The sequence below is a fragment of the Panthera leo genome, chromosome B4, assembly GCF_018350215.1.
Source record: "Panthera leo isolate Ple1 chromosome B4, P.leo_Ple1_pat1.1, whole genome shotgun sequence".
Lineage (NCBI taxonomy): Eukaryota > Metazoa > Chordata > Mammalia > Carnivora > Felidae > Panthera > Panthera leo.
The window spans coordinates 60,490,752-60,518,626 of record NC_056685.1 but is presented as its reverse complement, the minus strand read 5'-3'; the positions used below and the strand labels follow the sequence as shown (position 1 = coordinate 60,518,626).

Genomic DNA, 27,875 nt, shown 5'->3' with positions numbered 1-27,875 from the left:
AACACAGACTTTTGGCAGTTGGACCTGTAGCCTCTGACAGTTGGGATCTGAGGATTTTTAACATCCCCAGTTTATGGCTCAGGAATTGGCAGCGCCTTTTTCATGTGGGCAGCCACGAGAGGAGGGCATGACAGAGCGTGTGTACGTGTGTGTGTGTATGCGCGCACGTGTGTGCGACCACGTAATTCTTCCACCCCCACTTACCTACCAGGGGCATCACAAAAAAAACTGGGCTAAAAAGTGCCAACAGATGGTGGGAGGATGGGCATCTCAATGGCTATAACCTTTCTGGAAAGCAATTTGATATCAACTATCAGGAAGCTTTAATATGTGTGTGATCTTTGGTCCAATAAATCCACACAAATATATAGACAGAGAGACACAAAGATTTATTGACAAAAGGGTTTACTGAAGATCTATTTATTAAAACAACAATCACCTAATGATCAATAAGAAAGTGGTTAAAAATGACAGAATAGCCATATATATGTTTACTCTAGGGTATGCTATAAAACAATCTCACTTTCAACAGCTGATGTGGCATCCATTTAGATATGTGTATGTGTGTATGCATATGTACAAATACACATGTACACATACATGTACAGATAAAGAAAAGGAAGTCCACCAAAATGTTTTCAGTGATGGTTATCAATATCTCTAGACAGTAGGATCATAAGCATATTTAATTTCACCTTTATGCTTTTCTGTGTTTTTCAAATTTTATACAATGATCATTTTTTCTTTTATAATTCAAGTTCTTTCAACTGTAGCAAGACAGAAGATGAGCGGTATCAGGTGGAAAGGCTTAGTAAAAAGTGTTGTGACACAAAGAAAGAAATTTTTTAAGGGACGGGGTGGCCTTTTTTGCCCTTCATTAAAGAAGACCAAAAAAAGGATGAACTTCTACCAGAATGGGATAGTCACAAGTAGAAAAAGGAATGAATAATGCTATTGCTCAACCATCAGAACTTCCCTCTTCTTCTCCCCTAATCCCACCTATTTTTTTTTTCCTTTCTTTAGAAGATTCCTGAGGTGACACCTGAGATTTGAGCTCTTGAACTCCATGGCACACTCATCCTCTAGCAATGATGGAACTGACTCTACAGACTGCAGCTCTGAATCAAACCTGAGCCTCTCTGTGGGCTATTTCCCCTGTGAAGACACCTCCTACAAGAAAACCATCTCCCGTGAAGACGTGTCTTCCAAGGGTCCTTCAATCTTTGTCCCTCCTATCCAAGGGACATGGAGAACTGAAAGTACAGGCAGACTCCTGAGGAGACAAGACCAAATTCAGGACGACCCAAAGCAGTTTTGCAAACTAAGCATCACCCTGGCCTGGGACATTGATGTGGGTTCTAACAATTCAGATTCCATAGTTAATTGGGACATAAATGGAGTCAATTGGTGGGTAGACAAGTACCCTGAAGAGAACACACAACTGACTCTCAGCAAACTGGACGGTCTTGTGCAAAAGCTTGAGAAACTTCTGGAAAATCAGAAAGATGATGATGATGGCTCTGCATTCCCTGAATCTGCTCAGGAGGAAGATTTCCAATTGTTCAGCAGCTCCCCTCCAGATAGAGCTCAGGTCAGTCATCAAGAACATGATACTTGCCAAGACTTGCCCAACCCCTGCCAACACAGAGGTACCATGCAGTTTCCACAGATTCCTCTAAGACTTCAGGAACACGAACTTACTGAGGTGAGCACAGAGATGCCCCATAGGCAAGAAGGGAACAGACCTGGTTGGGGTTGGGGGTACCAGTTTGGAACACATGGAGTATTACTACCTGCTTTGAAGCAGGCCCACACCCCCTTGGTGTCTGACAGGCCAGGAGAGGGAGGGAGAAGGCTAACAGCAAGGAAAGGGGTCAGGGTGGAGCTGAAGGGGAAATACCGAGGAGCACTGAAGGACAAAAGAGGGTAGGAAAGTTAAAAAAAAAAAAAAAAAAAAAACTAACAAAGATGACCACCCAAAATATATGTGTGTGTTTAATTATTAATGAGGATTTAAACTTTGCATTTACATGGGGGGGCCTGGGTGGCTCAGTCAGTTAAGCGTCTGACTTTGGTTCAGGTCATGATCTCATAATTCCTGGGTTCAAGCCCTGAGTTGGGCTCCTGCTGACAGCTCAGAGCCTGCTAAGCCTCAGAGGCTGCTTCAGATTCTGTGTCTCCCTCTCTCTCTGCCCCTCCCCTGTGAGGGCTGTCTCTCAAAAATGAATAAATGTTAAAAACAAAAACAAAAACAAAACACTTTGCCTTTACAGTTGGATTATTTTTGATAGAAGGATTTCAATTCCATGAATGGGTACATATCGGCCCCACTGTTGTCCAGATTATATGTCTTTAACTCATTCATTGTCTTGGCAGATGACAAACCAGGCAACTCACAGCCAAAGGACAAGCACTCTAGACACCTCCTCAGTCTCATCGGGTCAGCCAGAGAAGCCAGAGAAGGAGGGTGCTCATGCCAGCACACAGGCCATCTCCTGTGTGAACCTGAGGTGGGTTTTCCACTGGCTGAGGGAGCAAATCCTCTCCTCACTTCTCGGGAGACAACACCCGGAGGAGGCCACTGAGCACCCCCATCAGCGGGCACGAAAGAAAAGACTCTCTCACAGAGGCAAGAGAATCCAACCCCAAGATTCCCTCGAATTAGGACACCCTCTATCGCCAGATAACCTCTATTCTACAATCTCCAAGAGTTAATTGTTTTCCAGTAAACACATGTTCTTATTAGTCATGTCTTCCTCTTCCAGCTCACCATGTTGACTCAGGCTGATGTTGTCTAGAAGACTGAGATATATTCTCTGTGAATTTTAAGTAGTATTACCCTTCCTAACTTGAAGGCATTCTTTTTCTCTCCTCTGCCCCCCATCCTTACTCTATTTTTACCCTCTTTTATTTTTATATATTTTAACCTTTTTAAATATTAAGCCAAATGCCCATTTTCAGGAGGCAACACTATAACCCATCAGATTCCCAAGACGGTAGTGTGGTTTGGGTTGAACTTCAAGGGCTTGAGCAAATGGCAGAGGATACTTAGTCACTCAGGAAACAGATTTCAATTGGAAGTGTTTCAGGATTTCTGATGGCAGGTGTGATGTTCCCCAGGGACCTGACTGGTTCTAGACTGTGCTGTGTTGGCTAGAGTAAGTGGCCCACTCAGGAGGAATCAGAGAATTGGGAGTGCTACTTAGCCAGTCTAGGTCTACACTGCTTCACTCATAAGATGAGAAAGATAGTAATATGTACCTCACAGGGTTGTGAGAACTGAGGAGATAAGGCAAGCACTTAATACATAATTTTGCTGTAGCTGCTGATATTCATTCTCCAGAGGATCTCCCCAGAAACCTCAATCCAAGGGACATCCAAGAATGAGAGCTTAAGAGTAATTCTCATTGAAATATTTCCCACACAGAAGCAATACTTACCAAAAGGTATGGGTTTTAGCAGATCTTGATTCAACCAAGTCCTCTCCCAGCCCATTCCCCACCATACCTTCTGCAATGGCTTTGCAATTGTCATTCAACTTTCCTCTGAATTTCAACTTCTTTAAGGAAAGCTGTGCTCACCTCTCACCCTTTTGTCCTGACCTCTCCCTGTTACTGTTATCAATTTGCTTCCCCAGGACCACTACCTCCTCCTTATTCACTCACAGATTTACCCAAGAACCCTCAAATTCCTCCCTTCCCTCAATTGTAATTCCCTTTTTGCCTTCCTCCTTCTCCTTCTCCCTTCCTTCCACAAATATTTAGCACGTAGAAGGTCCAAGTACTTTTCTAACTTATAAAAACAATCCTTGGGCTCAGTGAGCTTATTATTTAAGAGATAAAGCCATGCAAACATGACTATAAAAAGATTACGGGTGATACGTTTTGTCTGTATGAAGTACCCATTGAATACTAAAAAATAATTAAATGTGAAGAGGTGGATTTTAAACGGTTTCATATATAAGGTTGCTTCAGTTACAAATGTGGTTAGTTTAAGGTGGAGGACATTTTTTTTTTTAATGTTTATTTACTTGTTTTGAGAGATAGAGAGCAAGCAGGGAAGGGGCAGAGAGAGAGGGAGAGAAAGAATCCCAAGCAAGCTCCAAGCTGTCAGCACAGAGCCCGACGCAGGGCTTGAACCCACGAACTGTGAGATCATGACCTGAGCCAAAACCAAGAGTCGGACAGTTAATAAGGTGGAGGACTTTACACTGCTGGATAAACTGGTGTAGTGTTAAAGTGTGCAGTTGAGGCTGGTCATGTGTGAGAGACACTGGGGATGATATTGCCTAAGGAATGACAGCACAACGGGAGGGAAGAAATCAAACAACAGCAATATATGCTCAGCAATATATGTTCACAGTCACATCCTGAGTTTCTTCACAGGCAGACTCCTCACTTTATCCACTTCTCTGTTCTCTGAGAACATCTTCCCATCTGAGTAGCTCACTCAAACACGCTGCTCCACCTCCACTCGCTCTTTGACTTCACCATGACTTTGGGTACCATTACTGCACCCGTCCATGATTTTCATTCTCTTCCTTCCAGATCCCCCTGTGTACCTCCTTCCCAAACTGCAGCATACACACCACATCTAGTAGCATTCACAATGTGTTACCCTTTCCAGATCTTCTTTTAATCTATTCTCACCACATTCCCCAAAGGAACACCTGTACTTTTCTTCGGGGCCAACACACAAAACCCTGGGGTTACCTTCGTCATTCCCTGGAGAATGTCCCCCATTGCCTTTTCAAGTTCCCCCCACTATCTGGGGAATTTGCCCTTAAAGATGCTGCTCTCAGGTTACTATAGCCAAGAACGACCCTGGCAGGTGCAGTTGACCGTGCCCTTCCTTAAGCTGGGCCCCAGTCCCCATCCTGCCACCCTCACACCATGACTTGTACTTTTCAGCTCTCTTCATCCAACTAGTTTACCTACAGACCAACTTCTTGGTTCCTTTTTACTATACAGTGTCTGGTACACAGTGGTCTGTCTCAATAACATTTTTTAAATGATTTGAATATAACTTATTTCTTTAAACTTGTTCCTATACAATTTTTTTGAAAAGTGAAATATAACAGCTTAGAGTTGCTATTCGTTAAGTTAAAAGTTAGGGCAAGCTGGGGCGCCTGGGTGGCTCTGTCGGTTAAGCATCTGACTTCAGCTCAGGTCATGATCTTGCGGTTCGTGAGTTCGAGCCCCGCGTCAGGCTCTGTGCTGACAGCTCGGAGCCTGGAGCCTGCTTCCGATTCTGTGTCTCTATCTCTCTCAGTCCCTCCCCTACTCATCTCTGTCTGTGTGCATGTGTGTCTCTCTCTCAAAAAAATAAACATTAAAAAAAAAAAAGAAAACAGTTTAAAAAAAAAAGTTACGGCAAGCAGGGTTAAGAGCAGGAATGAGAGTAGAAAGCGGGAGACAGGAAGAAAATGGCAATCCATGAAAGGCCAAGAGAAGTGGTGACCTACAGACTGAGAAATCTAAGACCAGAGGGATTCAGTAATTAATCTGAAATGTTAATTCAACAAATACACATGGAGCCCTAATGTTGCTTTAGACTAGATGTATGATACGCCTAAAAGATGACCTCCCCTACCATCGTGGCATTCGTAATCAGGGCTCTGTTATTTTAACTTTCTCTAGTAATTAAGTCAAGCTCCAAGAAAAGCTCAAACAACATGAGCTACCTCAAAAGACTGCCCACAGTGAATAAGAAGCCCTGTTCATTAGCAAGACATCTTACATATTTGTGCTTAATTCTTGGTGTTCTATAAACCTGCTTGACAGGTATGAACCTATCTCTAAAATTCAAACAATGTATTTTATAAGCTTTTGTAACAAATATTCTTTGTAAAGAATTCGAATTCTAAATATTCTTTGGCGTTATCATACAACATCTCAGAGACCAAGTCCAAGTGTTTAAAAACAGGAAATATTTCAACACCTCCTCATTCATCATCGTGTCAAATATGCTGTGAAGCTATTGGCTACATGCCAAACTGTGATCAGGTTATTGGCTTTATGTCACATACGTGGAGCTGGGGCTTTAGGAGGCCCACTTATACATCAAAAGGACCTAGAGCAAAATGGAAGTGGTCATACAAAGATACAATCTTTGCTATAACCTCAAGCTAGAATGATTGCACTTATCAGACACATGCTAATCTACTTAACCAATACATTTTGGGATCCCATTATCTCAAAATGAAAACAATTCTTTCAAGTGAACTACTCAACCTTGAAACCCATAAAGCTCAGTTTAACTTAAATATTCATATTCTACAATCTATAACATCATAATGAGCCAGAATACAGGGAAAGCTTATCAAGCAAACGTCGATGGTATTCCGCTCCCTCCACACACAGAATCAGATAGACTAATGTAAAATTGTATACATCATCCCATGTCAATTTCTTACTTAGCAGGATCCCCTTGAGAGAAAAGTGTGTGTACCATACCAGCAAAACAAGGGCAAAACCATCTTATCCAGATTTAAAGAACAGAATATTAAAGTTCATGGCTCCAGAGGACACACAGGTCTACATCTACCTGGTTACAAAAACAGTGGCCCAAATCCTCTTAACAAAAAAAAGGAAAAATGGAACAAATTCTACATGAATTCACAAGACTGTCTGGTAAGGTTTGTACCCCAATAGTTAAGAACGATTTTGTTTAGGCAGGAGGCTTAAACAAACTGCTTCAAAAATAAGTCTTTTCATTATGAGTGACAAGTAGAAGAAATTCTATTCCATGCAGTGGGCTCTCTAATTTCAAGATGGATGGGGAGGCTTTATGTTGCACTTCATGGAGTCCGTCTTTTCCTGCTACCCCCTCAGACCCCAACAAAGAGAACAACACCCTGCTTTCAAAAGTGAAATAAGATCCTCATCAGATAACACCAAACCACTGAGTGAGCCAGTCATGAGTGTGTGGGTACAAAAGCCTTAGGGTAAATTCCCAAAAGGATTATAAACCTAGATCAAGAAATCCCCTTACTAAACAATTTGTTTACTATTCCACCTTTCCAAGGAATTTCATGGTTTTGATGCCCTTTGGATATCAATCTAATATGCTTGAAGTATTTCATCAGGAAATACTTGTGAGGCATTTTCAAATGGGAGGGGAGACATCAAATATCTACTCAGGTTGTGGCTGTTGAATGAAAATTCATCTCATTATTACTGAATTCTCTTAGTCTAGAAGGAAATCAGAATGACAATTTAACTTCATTCTTCCTTACCTGCATCAATAAAGATTATTTTAAGTGCGAATCTCCAAAACTAAAGAGATCCCTCCCTCCTCATAGAACTTACCCATGCACTCAACACAAAGGAAAACACTGGACACATTCATTGTTAATACAGGTTTGGAGAGTCGTTTTTATGCTCCCCTCTCATCAACTCCACTACCATCTGTCTTTGGGGCCTAGATTCTCCCCATACAGGGATGGGGATGAAAAGGAGAATTTTTCTCCAGTAAAGTAATCAACAATTCAGTTAGTACTCTACTGAAACCACCATGGTAATAATTGATTCACATAAGAATCAAAAATGAATGCTAGCACTGGTTGGGACGAGCACCGGGTGTTGCATGCAAGTGCCAAATCACTAAATTGTACACCTAAAACTAATGTTACACTGTACGTTAACTGGAATTTAAATAAGAACTTTAAAAAAATGCTAAAACCATTGGGTGAACGACCACTGGGGAACAAAACGCGCACACGCTCTCCAAGAACTACCCAGCAGAGTACTAGCTGTCAAGGGAATTAGGTACCCTTCCAATGGAGAGAACCAGTGAACACCAGCTTAACCAAGTGATTAAATTTAGCCTAACCAACATCATGGGCCTTCTGAGAAGCACTGGACTGCTGCTAGCAATGTGTGTTTATCCTGAATCTAATCTGAGGACACCAACAGTCAGATGAATCCAGGACATAAGGCGTTCTTCTAGGCTGCCATCTTAGACTATTCAAACATATTAACATCGTGAAATACAAAATAAGAAGAAACAAAACAGGGAGACAAGACAGTTCAAAAAGGAGACCAAAGAGACATGATGACTGACTGCTATTCATAACCCTTCACTGAATCCTTGACCAAATTCTCAAATCTATGATAAAAGACATTTCTTAATAGTTGGAAAAATCTGAATATGGACTATATATCATTTTATCAGGGGTAATAAGAATATCGTGGCTGTGTAGAAGAATGTCCTTGATTCTTAGGAAATTAAAAGTAAAGTATTATGGTATCTGCAGCTTATTTTCAAATGGACCAGGAAAAAAAAAAATAGAAATAGAAGATGAGAAAGCAAAGATGGGAAAAATATTACAAAAAATTCAAGTAGGGAATCCAGATCTCTTAAAGTATTACATGTGCTATACTTGTGTGATAAGAGTATCTTAAAGATGTACATAATTAAAGCATTAAAATCTTTAAGCAAAACTTAGGTATTGATTTCTCAAATAATATCAGCTAGGCAATTCTTGAATCTGGATTCATTCATTCCTACTGGCACCTGCCTTTGGATTCACCATGGGCTGCAAGGAATTTTCAGTCTCATGGGTGAGTAAATATTCATCCCATAAGTCCTTCTAACTGTAAAAAATTGATCTAGTTGAAAACAGACTAATATCTAGGCATTTTTCAAAAACATTTCAGATTTCCAGAGTTTATTTAGCTTTTGTTGGAATTTAAATTTGTTTTAATGTTTAATTTAGAGAGAGAGAGAGAGAGAGAGCAAGCAGGGGAGGGGCAGAGAGAGAGGAGACACAGAATCCAAAGCAGGCTCCAGGCTCCAAGCTGTCAGCATAGAGCCTGATGCAATGTGGGGCTCGAACTCACAAGCTCACGACCTGAGCTGAAATCGGACACTTAACTGACACAGCCACCCTTAGCTGTGCCCTTAGCTTTTGTTGAAATTTAAAAGAATGATTTTTGCCCAATGGACAGCTAGCTCTCTTCTCTTTCATGTTATCCCAAGTTCCAGGGCCTGGAGAGCTCATGTTTACCTTCAAAAAAACAAAAAACAAAACTTGTTGGACATTTTCTGTTTTTCACAAACCAAGGAACAGCCTGACACTTTATAGTACTAATAATTCTTACAAATGGTTTCTGACAGTTCCTTTTATTTTGAGCAGTGCGAGAGTGTTCTTTTTCCAATCTAAGAAGCAGCGTAAGCACACCATCACCATACGATGCATGGTACATACTGGGGATTCGTGAGGGCAAAATGGGGCGCTGCTCCAGTCTTTATTCACATCATTTGGTGTGCTCCAACTTACAGGATTAAAGCTAGAGATGTTTGTCTTAAACAAAGGTATACATTAATAGATATTAACACTCTGCAAATAATTGAGAAAAGTTCAGAGACTCCTTGAGTCCTACTCTTCAATCCCAGGTTCAAAACCCACATTCACAAATAAGATTTTCTGGCTTCAAATCTCAGGTCCACCTCTTATGTGCTATGGATCCTGGGAAGTTACTTAACCTCTCTGGGCTTTCCGTTTTATCTGTCAAAAGTGATCCTATCAGTACTAGCCTCAAAGTGTTGTGGTGAGGATTTAGAAAAAGCGCCTGGCACATGAGATCTGCTTACAAATTTTAGCTGTTGCTGGCTGCTGTCACATATTTCCTTTTTAAAATCTTCCTGTTAAAATTCTGCCACAGCTCCTTGTGCCTACAGAACAGAGTCCAAGCAAACTGTCATTAAATCCCTCTAAAATAAGATCCTGATGTACTTTTCCAGTCTTATCTTACAATGCTCTGCACTCACCCATCCCGCTCCTTGCAGTACTTATCCCCTGTACTTTCTTGCCTCGGCGTCTTTGCTTATACTGTCCTCTCTCTTTGGAACCACCCTAATCGTGTTCCTCTGCCCTGCTACCTACCTACTCCCAAGTGCACCCTTTCCAGGTTCACGTTAAATTCAAGCTCTTCTATAGAAGTGAGCAGGCTAGAAATAACCTCACCCTTTTTTGTGCTACCACAGCACTACCTGTAATAAGTGTACGTTTTATCCTGTTTTACAGAAATGTGCTTTCATGTCCTTCCCTCCCACTAGACAAAAGCCCCTGTGTTCTGCTTATCTTTTCTTTTCATGCTCCAAAGCCCCTGGCCCTGTTTCTTGGACATAGTAGCTCCGTGATAAATATTTGGTGAAATGAATGGTTAATCTGCAGGAAATAACAGCAACAGATAATATCTGAAATTGCACGTTGTTTCCTCTCATATAAAATTTAACTAGCTTCTACTTTAATTAAATCTAGTTCCTGGATATTTATATTGGGGGCCAGGGAGCATGGTGTAGTGTAGATGTTTCCTGAGTGGAAAAGCTCAGTTTTACCCATCAGACAAAGCTAGTTAACAAGAGAACTGTCACATCTTTCTATTTGTCTGAGTACAAACTGATATTCTATCCTCTCGTTTTTACTTAAAACGATTTTTTTTAAGTCTTCGTATTTCCGAATCCTCCAGATAATGTCTAAATTCATTCACCCACTCAACTACATTTACGGAACATAACATGCTACAGGCTGAGAGGCTATGCACAAAGATGATTAGATAGACCTTTCCCTTAAAGAGCTCATACTTGTAGGGGGGATGGACATCTTGCCAGACACAGCACAGGGGAAGATCTGGGAGGAGCAGACAACACTGGCAACAACACTGTGCAAAAGCCAAAAGTCCTAAAGGGCATGCGTGGGAGACAGTGAAAAGTCTAGCTCCGCCGCCAAGCACAGGATGATGTCCTTCAGTGCAAGGGTAAGAGACAGAAGCTGGAAATGCAGGGATGGAGCCAGATCACTAAGGAGTTTTGAATTGTATCTTACGAGGAGAATGAAATTCTGAAGCAAGACACTGAGATGAGTAAATCATGTTCTAGAAAGGCTTCTAATAACAGCAGTGTGGAAGGAGGACTGAAGAGGAGAGAAGTTGGTAGCAGGAATATGAGCAAAAAACCCAAGAAAGAAACTGCCAGTCAGGCTTCGTGGTGAAATGGAAGAAGGAATCAAATGCTGATTTAGCCCTTAAGTAGTCTTCTCAGTATGGTTGGCGGTACTCCTATTCCGCTCTCAGCCCAGCTGCAATATCCCCCATGCTACCCCAGCTCCTAGACTCTACTTCCTCTGACATTTAGTAAGCATTTACATGAGTTAATTTAATAAATGCAGGAGGCAGGAAGTCAGCTAAGCTGAAAAGCTGCATCAGATTCCAAAGGTGCCCTGAAGTAGACTGTCAGATAATACCAAGCAGATTTCTCCTCGCTCTTTCCTTCGTTCATTTTAGTACTCATTCACCCACTGGGGTTCCACTATGTGCTGGCCGTTATTACCTTTCATGTCAAGGACACGGGGATACACAAGCCATTGCTCCTTTTCTCTACATGTTCAAAGCCTGGCTATAGTGTTGTCACTTGTTCAACAATAGGAATCACCAATTGGGCAAGTTGTCCTTAACAGTCTTCATATTAGCAGACGCTGTTTAAAAATGTGTTCTGGATAGTGGTCACAGTACCAACTTGAAACTCATTTTTACCTTAAATGATTGGTTTGGTACACACTCTGTAGAGCTGGACTGAAAAGGGTTCCTGCCACAATAATTGGGATTACTTTTCTCATGTCACACAGTAGATATTGTGGATTTGCCCACTAACAAAAACGTATTTGTAAACCCCAAATCAGTACTCATGGTGTTTTCATGGGCATTCCTGGACAAGCACAGAGCAGTAAAAAATTTGAGTTGCCTGTGAACACAGTCCCAGCTGAAGGTGAATAAAGCAATGCTCTCCCTTCTTATTTCAGATCAGCATTCATACTACAAACAAGTGTTTATAGGGCTGAGGTGCTGTCTAGTGTTCCCAAGTGAAAGAGGCTGTGACGTGCCTTGCAGAGAAAAACGGACGTGTTAGATAAGCTTTGTTTAGGCATATGTTATAGCACTGTTGATTGCGAGTTCATTGTTAATGAATCAACAATATTAAATAGGTGCCTTAAAGAGATGAAGACTATACATTCATCAACTGAGAAAATGTGACAGAAGCTCACAGGAACCTAAACTTATATACCCACCAGGGCCAATGGCTCAGTATTTGCTAATTCAGTATTTGCGGTGACCTTATAGAATGTAACTACCACAAATAACGAGAATCGACTGTATCGTATTAAAGAGTGCAAAGAACCAAGCACACATAACACGTTGATTTTTTTCAGCTCTACCTTCTGAGGACCCAGGAGGACCCCCAAGTAAGGAAGCAGAAATCGCTTTCTGAATCCTACAACATTCCATTAGAATTACTCGGTATTTTCTATTCCTCTAAAATCACTCCACACAGACTCACAGAGAAGTGTTGCTGCTTGTGCTGGCTAACAAGGGGAGGAAAGAGAAAGGGTCAACAGGCCAGGAGGCACTGTGGGTCAACGCAAACAGGTGTTTTGACTGTCGCTCTGCTCTTCTTGGGACAGGTCTTATGTCTGAAGGCCCACTACTCCTTGAAGGCCACTTATTTCCTGCTTGATACTTCTTTTTTTCACTCTCCCAACAACACAGAAGGCTCCGTCTCTGGGTGCCAGGCTTCTGAAAAGGGGTGTTCTGTGCCAGACCTCAGTCAAGACCAATTCAGACTATGAAGAACCAAAAGGCCCACCTCTCTAAGCAAATAATCCATTCTTTAATTTTTAAAAATTTACAGACAGTAAGACCATTTAAATCTTACAAATCAGGAGCACCTGGGTGGCTCAGTCGGTTGAGGTTCCGACTTCAGCTCAGGTCATGATCTCAAAGCTCATGAGTTCGAGCCCCTCATCACACTCCGTGCAGACAGCTCAGAGCCTAGAGCCTAGAGCCTGCTTCAGATTCTGTCTGAAGATTCTGTCTCCCTCTCTCTCTCTGCCCCTTGCCTGCTCACACTCTGTCTCTGCCTCTCAAAAATAAATAAACATTGAAAAAAATAAAATCTCACAAATCATCCAAAACTTTTGCAAATGCCCAGGATTCACGTTTCCCATTGTAAAGACTAATCTCCTCAAGCAGGAAACAACTTCTGGAAATTGGTGTACTGGAAACTAGCTTCCCTGCTCCAGGAATTCCTTGCATTAGAACCAGAAGCATTAATGGACAGAGTTCCATCCTGTGTCTCTCTCTACCCCCCAAGGTTGACATCAAGTTTATTTGTTAAACAAAACAGTCATCCAAGTTCAGACCTATTGAAAAGCTTCCAAGCAAGATGAGAGGCCACGGCCAGGAGGAGGAACAGCTAATCAGAAATCAAGGGCAGGAAAAGCTGGACCCAAAATAAATATAGTACAAAATGCCCAGAATAGCCCAGAAAGACAGCTGATGACCTTTTCTTCTAAAATCTGTTAATATCCCAGTATCAAATAGCCACGTACCTAAAACCAAGCACATAATGACTACCATGAAGGTAAGGAATAAAGTGAAAACAAATATAAAAATAAGAAAAGCTGATGGTACAGTGACAACTCATGTTTTGAAAGACAAACTAAAACACAGACGACAAATATAATTATTGCATGGTACTGAGGAGTCCGTCATTGGTGAGGGATTATACCGGAGTTTGAGGTAATAGCAAGTTGTTGAAGCTATCTCAAGCTCTGAGATCTACCATAATTTCTTAAGAGACAGCATGTATTATTTTTTGCCTAAAGACTAAATGGGTCCTGCTACAGTGGCTGTAAATTACCACACCCCTAATTTAACTCTCCTCTAGGTTGAACAAGCTCTGGGCTGTGATTCGTCAGGGGGAAGGCAGCATTTGGGTATTCCAGGAACACAGAACACACCCTGGGGACGCAACCTCATTTCTTTGATTATGATGCACAAAGCCTCCAGCTACTGCTAAATAACAGATTTAGGAACAACTGAAATCCCTTCTCCCACTTCCTTGCCCCCTAAGCCATGGAGAGCCTTGGCTAATTGAAACTCTGATGCCAGAACCATCCATTTCAAAAAATGCCATAATATTAAACCATAGATCCACTAAATGAGAGTCAAAATTCCCTTGGACCTTCTTCCTTCTTAAAAAACTGCTGAAACTATATGCCCAAAGTGCCGTCCGAAGTGCTAAGTTCTTCTAATTAAACAAACACATAGCACTTAAAAGCACCACCTGTCCAGTTATAGAGCCAATGCATGTGCACACACACACACACACACCCTCCACATGATTTGGTTATTTATTTGCAAAATGTGTAAACATTTCCTTTCTCTCCAAGTTACACCCTTGCATATCTGTATTAAGGAGGGGAAAAAAAAATCAGTCACTGACTGCCAATTTCCTAACAGGGTAGGGAAAAAACAAAGCAACTGAGAATAAAGACTGCTAAGGCTTAGCAAATAGCTTCAAGCTACCCTCAAACTCCATTGCACCTCACACACAAAGGAAGCCTCTGCTTAAAGGAATAGTTCTAAAACCCCAACCACATCCCCCTTGGATTGTAAAGGAGATCCTAGATACTTGGTAAAAGAGGGAGAGATCACTAGAGGGGGAAAAAATGGAAATAAAAATCTTTTAATGGAAAGAAATTCATTTACATATTGTCTCAAGTTATAACGAACCAATAAAACACAAAACACATATGTGACACATGATTCCAAATAAGATTGCCAATCCCAAGCAGTATTTTGAGAATTACCCAGGAGGTAGAAAACATCAACCCCATATGATAAAGTGAACAAGACTACCAGGGTATGGAGAAAGAGAGCCCAAAGGGCCAGAGCTACGAGGGCTGCTTTTCTTTAGGGCCAACATCATCTCAGAGGCTACAAAATGCCTGTTCAGAAACCACTACATGACAAGGTGCAGCGATTATATAAGCAGCCTGAGTAATAAAGTGCACAGTCCCACGGCCTTCCTCAGCCTGAAGAAGACAGGGCAGTAACAAAGCCAGATGAGAGGCCCCACCTCATTCCTGTGCCTGGGTCCATCCAGCTTCCAAAGTGGCATAACCAGACAGCTTTCACCACCACCATCCCGTGACCTCAAGAACCATGAGCACAATGTAGAGAGAAGGGTGTTGCCTGGGCTCTGAGACAATGATACTTCTTGTTTGCCAGTTGCCAGAACATCTAAATGCCGGAAAGTACAAACATCCCAAAGTTTTTGGTTTAATTCTTTCCTATATGCCCTCCTGCATCAGCTGCATGTAGATACCCCTGGGTATAAGAGGATCGAGGTGGGAACTTAAAAGTAATAATTAAGTAGGGGCACCTGGGTGGCTCAGTCGGATGAGTGTCCGACTCTTGATTTCAGCTCAGGTGTCAAGATCTCACAGTTCATGGGATCGACCCCCACATCGGGCTTGGCTCCAACAATGTGGAGCCTGCTTGGAATTCTCTCTCTCTCTCTCTCTCTCTCTCTCTCTCTCTCTCTCTCTCTCAAATAAATAAACTTAAAAAAATAAGTAATAACACTATTTGGTACTTATTTTATTAATTTAATTAATCCAATATTTAATTTCTATGACAATTATTCAATGTTTTTTAGTAAATATTTGCTTTGACATCAGGAACAACAAAACAAACCCAATTTTGGGGGCAGGGTGACACTCCCAAAGATGTAATGTGGGAAGTGGGAATTTAAATAGAGATATGAGAGAAAGCCAAATACAGCTTTCATAACCTAGCTATGCCATATATTTAAATACATGTCTTATATATTTGTGTAGTTGATATATATATACACCCTTTCATGAATAGAGCATGTGTATTAGAGCTTGTTAAAGCAAATGCTGCTGTGAAAATAAATGTAGATATACTCTTACAACCTTAAATCAGTTACCTCACTTTAGTCATTTAATGTTTTATCTGCTATGGATAGTAACTATTTGGTGAACTTAGGTCATATCTTAAAACTGCTCCTTCATCTACTATCATAAGTACCAACATCTGCTGTCAAAGGATCCTCTGACATGGAATGAACCTGTCAAAGAATCTAGCATTTAGAAAAATATAAATATTGGGGCGCTGGGGTGGCTCAGTAGGTTGAGCAACCGACTCTTGATTTTGGCTCAGGTCAATGATCTCACACTGAGCGTGAAGTCTGCTTAAGATTCTCTCTCTCCCTCTGCCCCTCTCCCCTGCTCGCATACTCTCCCTAAAAAAAAAACAAAAAACAAAAAAAAAAAAACCACCCCAAAACTAGGTATGACATTTAGAGGATTCACAGAACTCCCCTCTGCCTCAAAGTACCAATCTAAACTATTCCTGATTTTATAGATGAGGAAACAGAGGCCCATGGCAAAGGATATACCAGAAGTGCCAAAGCTAGTATTAGAAAAGTCAGAAGTAGAATTTCAGAGTTTTTGGTAAATTGTTCTCCTTGCTCAAATCACTCTAAAAGTTTTTTCAGAACACTAGATTATTCATTTGTTTGATCATAATCTCACCGAGGTCAGGGGCGTCTGACTGGCTCAGCTGGCTGAGCGTCCGACTCTTGATTTTGGCTCAGGTCATGATCTTGTGGCTTGTGAGTTCAAGCCCCACATCGGGCTCCACATTGACAGCAAGAGGCCTGCTTGGGTTTCTGTCTCTCTCCCTCTCTTTCTGTCCCTCCCCTGCTCAAGCTATTTCTCCCTCTCTCAAAATAAATAAACTTAAAACAAATTTTTTTTAATAAAAATAATCTCACCGAGGGCAAAATCAAGCTTAATCGATACCATATGTCTTAATAGCTAGAACAGAATCACTAATGGGTGAAAAGACGTGGCCAACCACAACCAGTTGGGAAGCATACCCTACGATGGGTGTGGTGCTATGTAGTAAGTCACCCACAGAGCCTCTCACCACAGTCCCCTGGTAAATAAGGACACCTTATTTACATTTGCAAAATGCCTGCCAAGAATTGAGAGTCCAACAAAAATTGTGATTTTCCTTTGTCCGAAATGACCCAACTTCCCCATGAATCTCAGCTCCACTGGCTTCTTCTTGAATTAACCGAGTAAAGGAGTTCCAACAACCAACAGTGTCTTCACTGACTCATCCTGGGGAGGGCCTGGCCAACAACACATGGACAAATGTTTCCTTTCATCTTTCCTCTGATTTCAGTTTAAGGTGAGCCAAGTCGGAAAATACTTATTAGTGTTCACCATACTTAAAAAAGAAACTAGCTAGTCTTATGTTTTTAAAAAAAATCACCTGAAAACTCTTATGAAGTCTCAGCTACTGAGTCAAACAGGCAACATCCATAAGAAGATTCAGAAAAATAGTAAGAATAATGGCTGTCATTTTTCGTACAAGTACAACACACCCAAATGCATTGCAGACATTACGGCAGTAAACTGTCACAGCAAACCTATTAGGTAAGCACATTAATATCCCTACTTTACAGAGGAAAGAGCTAACCTGGGGAGATGGTCGGAAGAGGCAGGAGCTGTGACCTGAACACAGAATGGTCGCACGGCAAGACCCTCAAGCCCACACCCCACATTTGTTGGAAAATACATTTGTTTCCTAGTTTGGTAATTCTATTGATTAAGTCCGGGTCGGCTCAAGATTCATACAGTAGGAACTGGTTTTTCAAAGCTTCCTCAAAACAAAATTAGACTTAAAAAGAAATTTGACCAACATTAGAATAAATTCGTTCAGAAAATGCTTTGAGAGCTCCTTCTGAGATTCAGCCTGCCTGCCTGCAACAATGGTTCTTTTTTTTTTTTTAATTTATTTATTTTTGAGAAGAGGAGAGGGAAGTGGGTGGGGGAGGGGCAGAGCGACATAATCCCAAGCAGCTTTCCCCCTGATGTGGAGCTCGATCCCATGAACCATGAGATCGTGACCTGAGCCAAGACCAAGAGTCAGAAGCTTAAGCGACTGAGCCACCCAGGCGCCCCTCATTATTTATTTCTTTATTCCTCTCCCCAAACTCTTCAGTCTCACAATACAGATTCTTCCCCTGGGTTGTCAGTTTTTAAGGTCCTTGATCAGGTTGATGAGATCTCCTAATCATTTCTAGGGTAGCCCAGACATCTCTCTTTTCTGGATTTACTGCCTCTTCCCCTCTGTAACCATTTCCTGGACCCAACCAAAGCCCTTCTCTGCCAGGAGAGCAAGCCTTACCACACCACACACGTATCAAGGAAGCCTTCCACCTGGCCACACTCTCAATCTACAAGAGCAATATACAAAAGCATCTTTATCTGTTTCTGACTAGCATGTTTAGACCATCAGGCTGAGCCAGACAAATCACCTGGCTAGCTAAAATCAACTTGACTGCTTCCAAAGACATTTATTTAGTTCAACATCACTCCCGAGATCTGCAGAATCTAAATCACTGAGTAGTCTCTGAACAAAATACAAACACCAGAAGATATGTGCAAAAATATTCATCAAAGCACTATTCGTTATTCATCCAAACTGGATAGCACCTAAATGTCCAGCAACTTTAAAAGAGATATATAATTGAATACCATTAAGAGCAAGGAGAATGAAATAAAACAAACTTATGCAATACTGTAGAAGAATTTCACAAATACAGTAAGAAAAATAAGCCAGACACAAAAGAATATATAGTACATGATTCTATTCACAAGAATTTTTTCAACAAGCAAACTTATCAACGGCATTAGAAATCATGGAATCAGTTATCCCCAGGAACATTAGAAGAGGAGGGTCCTGGGGTGCCGGCAATTTTCTGTTAATCTGGGTGCTGTTGCAAAGGTGTGTCCATTTTGTGACAATTATTCCCTCAAGCCATCCACTTATGATTTGTGCACTTTCCTTCATAATTTATTTCCATAAAGAGCTGACTGAAAGAGACCCCAGAGAACATCTGGTCTGCTCTCCTCAGTTGGCATAAATAAAAGTAACTGTTTCCCATGTATGTTAACTATCTCAAGGACACACAGGAAATCCATGGAAGGTCTGGGACTGGACATTTTATCTCTTAACTCCCCATCTAGGTACCAAAGCTACCTCTCAAAAGTGGGAGGATGTTTCTCTAATTTCCTTCCTTGTGACTATGGCCAAACTTTAGAAGGATTAGGATCATATTCCTGTTAAGAATACAACCCGGAAGGTTCTAGTCTCCTACCAAAAGCAGTGCCAAGAAGAGCATTTTAAACACCACTTACACAGGATATGGCCAATCAAAAAATGTCAGCACCAAATTCACACACTGGGTTTTGCCACTTAGCAGTTGTGTGCCGGTCAGCAAACTCCCTACCCTTCTCTGAACCTTAGTATCCTCATGCAGATCACTGAAATATTAACTCCAACCTTACAAGATTGCCATGACAGTATAAGGTCATAGCATCAGAACAGTGACTGGCACGTTGCAAACACTTGAAAAAGTATTTGTTAAATGAATACTGACTGAATTGAATGAATCAAGTACCTATCACTTGGAAGATGCTCAACAAATAGCTAAGTATTATTATTACTGAACAAGAATAACGAGGAGGAAGAGAGTAAATAAGCTTATGTGAAAGCACCTCATGTTTCTAAACGTACAGGGTCATTAAGGGGTTGACCCAATTCTCACTGGCTCCAATACAGCACTGAGATGGTCTGTGGGACAAAGAGCCATCAAGGATTGAGAAGAGGGTGGTACTTTTTCTGTGCTAGCAGGTCTGTGTTTTTCTTCTCACTGCCAACCAGATTTGCTCACTGACTGCCATAACACATCTAAATTCTACAGTCACCTATGTTAGTCATAGCACTTTTAGAATTGAAAAACTTTTCCAGAGGCGGGTGGGTCATCAATTGTCACAGACTTAATGAATAGACAGACACAGTCGAGTAACTTTACTACTGGGAAAAAATTTACACACTCAATATACAGAAAGGTAATTACAGGCTTTACAAGTGTTGGAAATAAATAATGCAGAGGAGAAAGTTTACTCACATTTTTAAAAGCAAGTTTAATAGTGATTTTCTTCAGCTCTTCAAATTTTCCATGTGCTTCTTAGCAAACTGATCCATAAAATTCTTCTATACTGAAAAGAAACAAATATAAAAAAGATAAAATTAATTTCAAATTATAGCACACCAGAAAAAAATATAGCCTATAGATGGTCAAGTATTGTATAAGCAAAGAGCATCAAACTAGATAACACATGTGTAATTAAAAACATGAAAATGTGTTAAGGACCAACAGATTTAACTAACTTCCTTCCAGTTCTTTCTTTGCTTCCTCCCCCTTTTTTCCTCCCCTTGCCCCCAGCATTCCCTTCTCCTTCTTCCTTACTTCCCCAGTTGCTGGACAACCTCAAATATTCCTTGAAGCCCGAGTTTCAGCAGAAAACCACCATCATTCATTTTTATAGCACGAAGTACCTGGCACACGTTAGGTACTCTATGAATGTTTGTTGAGTAAATGAACGAATCATAACTTGACAATATTTGGTGGCTAAGGTTAAAAAAAAAAAAAGGAAATTATTTTCTTGTCCAACAAGACCAATCAATATGCAGACAATATGGCAGAAACATATATACCGTTTTATAGGCTTGCAATTAGACTTGACTGATTTCCTTACCTCCTGTAAATAACAAATATAGAAAAAAAATTCCCAGTACTATATGTATGGGCATGTATATCCTCACCATTACAGTAATAACATATTTTGGTCGTTAAGGAATATTTAGGAATAGAAGTTCCTTTAGAGGTGCTCACTACTCAAATGAGAAAGCAAAAGTATCTCCAAGTTAAATACCAGATATGTTACCTTACATGTGTTTCTCAAATCTATATATAGTCAGAGCCAGTCCTGGATAAAATTATGAAGGAGCAGTGTGGTTCCTTCCTTCTTTACTCTGTCCTTTTGAGAAGCCAGTGACCCCAGATGTTTAAGGAAGGAAGGAAAGAATAGGATCAGATCTGCGGCTCAAACAGCTTAACGCATATCCTTCCTAAGGACATTTGCTTTTGAAAAAGACCTTCAAAAGAGGCAGGTGCTTAACACGGAAATAAAATGCATTACTGACAACAGAATTTCAGGTATGAATGGGGGATAGTGGCTGTCTTAAAAAAATCTCTCCACTCAGGTAAGCATCTGCCCTTTCTGTCTCCCCTAAAGCTGGCTTCATGTATGACCCACACAGACACACCAATCCAGGTGAATTTTAAGCGATTAATGATGCATGCATAAGCCAGCCTAATTTTAAGACTAGTCTGTGCTCCAAAAGTAAACAGTTGTATTAGTCAACAGCTTTCCACATGAGTGTTTAGGAACCCTACTCCACAGGTGCTTCTGAGAAAGGCAGGAGTGAGTGACGTGTGGCAGCAAGTACAGCAGCTTCTCTCTTGTCTGTTGTAGACTTAGATCCAAGATTGAGGTTAGGGAAGGGGTTTCCTTGAGCACTCATGAAAGGGCTGAAATTGATGATTACATTAGCAACTAGCACAGAAAATCCCAATGAGTTCATAACCGAACAGATATAAAATCATCATCACACCAAAATCCTGTTAGAAAACACCATTTCTAACAGGGCCTTTGTGGGGGAATATGAGTTCTAGGCGGGGTCCCAGAGCCCAGGTCAACCCGGGTCTGAGCAGGCAAGAGCCTCGCCTGTGCTTTCAAGTCCCGCCCTGCAACCAACAGCAGAAGGAAGGGATCAACAGTGAGGGACAAGACTACAGTGGGGACAACCTGAGGATGTTCCAGAGGTGGGGAAAGAGAGGCCTCCAGCAGGGAGGAAGACACAGAGGGTTTTTGTGAGTCAGCTACGTCCCCAGGCCCCTTCCCAATCCCCATCAGCCTCGTTGCTAGAAATTACACGTGCAAGGTTTAGACTTCACCATAGGTCAGGGCCTATCAGGTACAAATGAGGACAGAAAAATCAGTGGAATGGGTTTAAAGAGAAGAAAAAAATACATACCTATATTCTGTAAGACCCAATTCAAAACATATAAAATAAAAAAAATTTTAAAGAGAATTGTAAGAAAGTGTTCCCTGAACTTGCTCCAGACGATTCTATTCAATTGAGAAGCACTGAGTATTTTCAATCCCTCCCTCTGCACAGAGCTCTGATTATTTGGCCCAACCAAGACTGAATACATAAAAACATTTATAAACATGAACCATTGGGTTTTTTGAGTTTCCATCATGAGCCTTGTTTTTAAGTAAGTCAAAGATGTCCTTTGTTACACAGTTTTGATCGAATGCAAGAGAATGTAGTCATTTCCTCAGAAACAGACGTAAGTTATAAATATGAACTAACCAACAAAGCCACTCACAAAAAAGGTTCACTGACAAGTTTAATTTAAAAAGAACACTTTATTAAACTGAAAAGTAAGCCAGAAAAACATCCAAACCCATGCAAACAACATTCCTAGCACAAAAACCTGTTGTGTAATGACAAGGATAATTACAAATAGCATGTTATCTGACTCACATATTTTTCCTATACAGAAATTACAAAAAAAAAAAAAAAGACAAAAAACCAAACAACAGTCTGTATTTGTGTTCTTTTAATAAAACAACCCTTATCATCCTGCCCAAATCACAGATTTCAAATTCTAAGAAAAATCCTCCAGGCCATTACATCAGCAACTTCTATACATCTCTTTGAGATGGGAAAACACATTTATTACTATTGGTGACTTTCTAAATCCTTTAGATCTTCTCAAGCATGACCATCACAACTGAGAATAACCCATTAAACATAATCATTTGGAGGCGAAGTTATTGCTTATTATAATAATACCTGGGTTGTAGTTTGAGGTGTTAGGGTTCAGAGCCTACAGCCAAGAAAGAATTCTTGAGATTCGGTGCAAAAAGGTGCTTTTATTAAAGCACAGGGACAGAACCCATGGGCAGAAAGAGCTGCACTGGAATTGGGTCAGATGACTGGTTATATAGCTTCAAGTTGGGAGGGGGTAAGCCTCCTCCAAAGAATTTGGAAACAAGGTTTCCAGGACCTTGAGGGGGCTAGCTATTGCTTGGAAAAGGTCATTTACTACTGTTTGGTAAAAACTCGGTCCCTTTGATTACTCAAAAGGTCTCATCTGAGGGCCTTCAGATGTGTATCAGGGGGCCATAAGCTTGCAGTAAGACTGCCAACATATGTGGGGAGGGGGAGGGGAAGGCGGGCAGACATAAAGGAGGTTTCCAAAGGATTTTTTTATATGTTCAAGTAGACAGACTTACAGGATGCTGAGGGTCAGGATAATGTTAAGTTCAGATTCCCTTTTGCCCCTAGCAAAGTGTCATCAAGGCACCTGAGCTTGCAGAGGAATGTCACTCTGCCTGTCTCAAGAACTTGTCAATGGGCTGTAGGGAAATTTGTTTTTTCTTCTGCCTTCCTTTCCCACAGCAATACCTATTTCATAGATTAAAACTAAATGGAATGCAAAGTCTCTATTCAGGTATAACTTAAGCATCTGAAGCATAGGTCTGCACAAACAGTCTGCAACCTGTTTTTATAAATAAAGTTTTACTGGAACACAGCCATACCTTATCAATTACAGCTTCTGCAAGACACAATGACAGAGCTGAGTAGTTGTAGAAGAGACTGTAAGTCCTGCAAAGTATAAAATACTTATTAACTGATCTGTCCCTTTAAGAAAAAATTTCCTGACCTCTGGTCTCTATATCAGTATAGTACAGTCGACCAGTTAAATACACTCAGTTGACTAAATCTTGAAATAAGAAACACTAATCCTGGTTTAACCATCTTGCTAGATAACTACCTAAGTCACTTGACCTTTAGCTGCTTTAATTTTCTCATTTACAATAATAGATAATATTTATTGGGAATTTATGTACTAGGGACCATTCTAAGGGCTTTACTTTTAGTAAATGAACAATGAATTCATTCATTTAATTCTGGCAAAAATGCTCAAAGTAAATGATTATCTCCATATTACAGATGAGGAAACTGAGGTAGGGGAGTTAAATAATTTGCCCAAAGTCACATTGCTATTGAGTGAAAAAATCAGGATCAGAACTTGGGCAATTTGGGTACAGAGCTGGTATTATTAATCTCTGTGCTATACTGATAATAATTTTAAAAGTTACAGATAATAAAAAGAAATCTCAACAGGTTTGTAGGTTAGAAATGTTAGGAAAAGGCAGTAAAGTATACCTCTGCACAGTTTAGGATAAGGTACCTAAAATAAGGTACTTATTTACATACATCATATATATATATATATATATCATATATATATATCAGATATATATCAGATATATCTGATATATCAGGTATATATCTGATATATATCACATATATATCATAAATATATATATCATATATACATATATCATAAATATATATATTTATATAATGGACTTCCACAGACTTGCAAGAATCTTCTGATTCTAAGATTAGGCTTACTGTGGGGGTATGGGGAATATAAAAATCCAAAATACTCTTTTTTTTTTTTTTTTTTTACCAAGGTAATCAAAGAACCAAACTGACCAATGTCTATCTTCCCCTTGGTAAGCTAAGGCCTGTCTAGACACTTTAGGACTTTCAAAAAGCCTTCTGAATAAAGACTTACCAGGGACCCTAAATCTTCCAAATTTGTTCCCATCTAGTCTCATCCTGTGCTTGGTTTCCCAAGTCTTGGGAAAAGGCAGAGCAAACATCCACAGAAATTATGGAAAGACTTCTTCGCAGCCTGGCAAGAACAACTGTGTCCAGATACCAATCGCTGCATAGATCAGGAAGATGTCCCCTAGTGAATCATCCCCACCACTTCCTGAAGTTCACCAGGATGTCTGGAGGAAATGTGTCACCTAGATGTAACCCAGTGCTCTTTTGTACTGAAAGACAGGTTTACACAATCCAAATAAAACAAAGGGAAAATATATGTACTGCCAAGTTACTCATCACCAACTTCACATTTAGATAGAGATGGTCATAGCCATCTTTTCAGTCAGGCTAGTCTTTCATTGGCTCACAGTGTCTACAGAGTCAACACCAAATCCTTGACTTTGACATTCAAGACCTTTCTCATCTTATCCCTTAGCTACTTTTCAAATCTTACCCCCTTTTATTTTCAGTCTTTCATGTAACAAGGATAGCCTGTTTCTCCCTCTCACATCACCTCTATTCCTGCTTCTGAGCCATACTCACTCTGTGCTCCATTTTCTCTTCTATTATCAACACCACATCCACGGCAAAGGCCAAATCTCTGTGCTCAATATTGTGGGATATAACTTGTACTTCATGTGAGTACTGGATCCCCAGAATCCCAGGGGAAAGAGATACTCAAAAGACTCAAGTAAAGCTGTATATTAAAGGTGTGAAAGTGCTACAGGACATAGATTACAGGATCCAAAATGACTTTACAGAGAGCCTAAAGTTGCAGGGGTACCCAAATGGGATAGAGGTTTACACCACGCACTTCAGAGCTGTTTAGGCCTATGTCCAAAATCCTGGCTCCCTGTGACTGGAAACAGAGTGCAGGCGTTACAATCAAACAAGTTAGTTTGATGCCTAACCATGCTCAAAACCGTATTTGTAGCAAATTCTCCTGTCTTGCTCAATCAAATCTCTCGTATTCTCCTTTTCTCACTGCCAACGGGATTGAGTGTTTCGACCTATTCATTCATTTGGGCATTTAATCACATATTGATTTTCACTGTTTAAATATTCCAGAAGTGCATTTTGCCTCCTCAAGAAGACTTTGTTATCAAAGAATGGATTCTTTCAAATAGACCCTTGGCATTTTCAAATTTTAGGTTCAAGGTCCCTGACAAGTAGTACTAGCTTAGCTGAGAAGCAATTTAAATCATAAGGGTGGGCTGTCTGGGTAGTTACATAGGGCCAGTCAACCATAAACATCTGTATTCCAGCACGGCTTTGTGTATAAAGTAACTCATATGAACAGACTAAAAACTTATTTCTTTCTGGGATGCTCAGAAAAAAAAGCTCAAGGCTAGGGCTAATGATAGAAGTAAAGATCAAGTTAAGCGGTACAAGAAAGGGAAGGCTCTTAGCCAAAAAAAATAGACACTAAAGAGTTGAAGAAATTACATGTTGTAGTATATTTGCAAATCTGAAGTTGGACAAATGGCTTGGAATCCATCCTTATGCTCTAAAAGGGTTCAGTGTACATCATACAGTGTTCTCACAATACTGAGCACCATGCGGTAAATACTAGCTGAGTGGATAATCTGATAATCTCTGATGTGCCAAAATCTTCAGTGAACCCATTTTCTAAGCCAACATCAAATTCAATGTAGTCAGATTTCCAGTAGGGTTCCAAGATCTCAGTATTTGCAGTGTGTACTGACTTATTACATCAAATAAAGCCCACATGGTTTTAAATTAACATGTTGCTTCACAATCATATTTGTAGCGTTTAGTAATGGCTTGCCTTTTTTTTTTTTTTTTTTTTAACATTTTCATGCACAGCTTTCTTGGCCAACACTGGCAAATTATTTTTTTGCTTCCCACAGAAAGATTCTAACTCAAAGATTCTAAGCAATTTTGGAATTCAAAAGTTGTTATTCTTTGAAAGTTTTGACTGAATTGATTGAAATGACTAAGGCCTGCCATGAAGTTTTATATAAAAATAAACATGCACAGTTGCTTGCGACATGAGACAGCGGGGCGAGGGTGAAGGAATGAACATGGCTCAGTTTCCTAACACACCAACTGTCCTTTGTTGCAAACGCTTTTTCATACAAAAACTATCATGGGCTGAAGTTAAATTTTACATAACAATATATTCCAACTTTACATAACAAATATTATGGGCTATAATGTGAATTTCACCCAACAATATATTTTAAACAGTTGACTTCAATTAAATTTTGGGCAGGAATTTAGAGTAGACATTCCCATTACTTACACATTTCTTGGAGCATAAGCATAGTTTTATAGAAATCAGAGATTGCTGATTATAGTCAGTCATGTCCTCAGTGGGAAAAATATTCTATAAATGTTCTGAAATATGTTCTATCCCTATTGAAGGTGTAGGAGAAACAACTGCACGGCCCTAAAATCTTGGCCCCCATACCCAAGAAATGTTATAGAACCAAGTACTTCTACCTATATCATTAACTAACGTGTTACCGCAAATATCACTCAAAAAATCACTCTGATCCCACAAGCATTCTTAAAGAGCATTCTGAACTAATGTGAATTTGTATAGTAATTGTTTGAATACAAACAATGACTTCAGTCCATTGGTATATAACACGTTATCATGGCAGTAGAACTCTGTGAACCAACATACCCCAGGGCGCTCATCATAGCTCTGGAAAGTAGGCTGGCCTCTAATGAACTCTGTCACTGCTGACCCAGCAAAACAGTAAGGACTCTTTCCCTTAAATTGCCCCACATAGAATCAATCTATTTTCATTGTCAGACTAGGGCCATGATCTCTGCATCACGTGTATTTTAGAAATACATGGGGGTTGACTGACATGTCCTAAGAATTAAGCTAGTGAATTATAAGAAATTATTCAAAGAAAAAAACCTCTCTCTCTCTTTCTTGGCCTGCTTTCTTATTGTAACAGAGCCACATTGGAAGACGCTTTTTTCCAGGGTAGAATGGCACTGGCAATGGTTTACAAAAGCCCGAAAAGTCTTTTAGCCTTTGACCTAGCGTGTCATATTATTTAAGCTAAAGTAAATAAATTGGGCAAATGAGCAAATAATTTATATATATACTATTCACAATATTATTTATAAGAAAAAAATGGTAACCATTTAAATGTCTAACAATAGTGCCACTAAGGTACATCCATCAAACAGACTATTAAGCAGGCGAAAGTTGTAGAGGTGATTACCAATGGTTAATGACACAGGACATTCATGATGTATTAGTTGATCCATTTTTTGTAAGCATATACATTAAACGTCAGGAAGGATGCTGTCTATGGTTTTCAACACCTTCTCCTTTATCACTGAGCCTACAGTAGTCTACCAGTCCATATCTTTAGACAGGGGTGAGGTGTGTGGGAT

The 27,875-nt window shown here is 40.2% G+C and overlaps 2 protein-coding genes across 5 annotated transcripts in view; one reads left to right on the top strand and one right to left on the bottom strand.

Moving 5' to 3' along the window:
- The window catches only part of PPFIBP1 (PPFIA binding protein 1), a 174,241-nt gene that overhangs the window by 98,520 nt on the left and 47,846 nt on the right, over nt 1-27,875 (bottom strand). For both annotated transcript variants that reach the window (XM_042946140.1, XM_042946141.1), the window contains one exon: nt 19,858-19,948. The gene's annotated coding sequence lies outside the window, so the exon portion shown is untranslated. The remainder of the gene's footprint in view (nt 1-19,857; nt 19,949-27,875) is intronic.
- On the top strand, nt 53-25,909 carry CB4H12orf71 (chromosome B4 C12orf71 homolog). Of its 3 annotated transcripts, none has more exons than XM_042946153.1 (3): nt 53-141; nt 1,024-1,705; nt 24,494-25,909. In XM_042946153.1, the coding sequence occupies exons 2-3, from the start codon at nt 1,067-1,069 to the stop codon at nt 24,635-24,637; spliced, it is 783 nt and encodes a 260-aa protein (XP_042802087.1). In that variant the 5' UTR covers nt 53-141; nt 1,024-1,066; the 3' UTR covers nt 24,638-25,909. The 3 variants fall into 3 exon arrangements, with proteins under 3 accessions (XP_042802087.1, XP_042802085.1, XP_042802084.1); XM_042946151.1 differs by lacking the exon at nt 24,494-25,909 and adding an exon at nt 2,377-2,745 and having other exon boundaries at nt 53-137; XM_042946150.1 differs by lacking the exon at nt 24,494-25,909 and adding an exon at nt 2,377-2,745.

Excerpts from the sequence above, each read along its gene's own strand:
- CB4H12orf71 (XM_042946151.1), top strand. The coding sequence starts at position 1,067 with ATGGCACACTCATCCTCTAGCAATGATGGAACTGACTCTACAGACTGC. Across the intron at positions 1,706-2,376 it reads AGGAACACGAACTTACTGAG|ATGACAAACCAGGCAACTCA; the intron begins GTGAGCACAGAG and ends TTGTCTTGGCAG.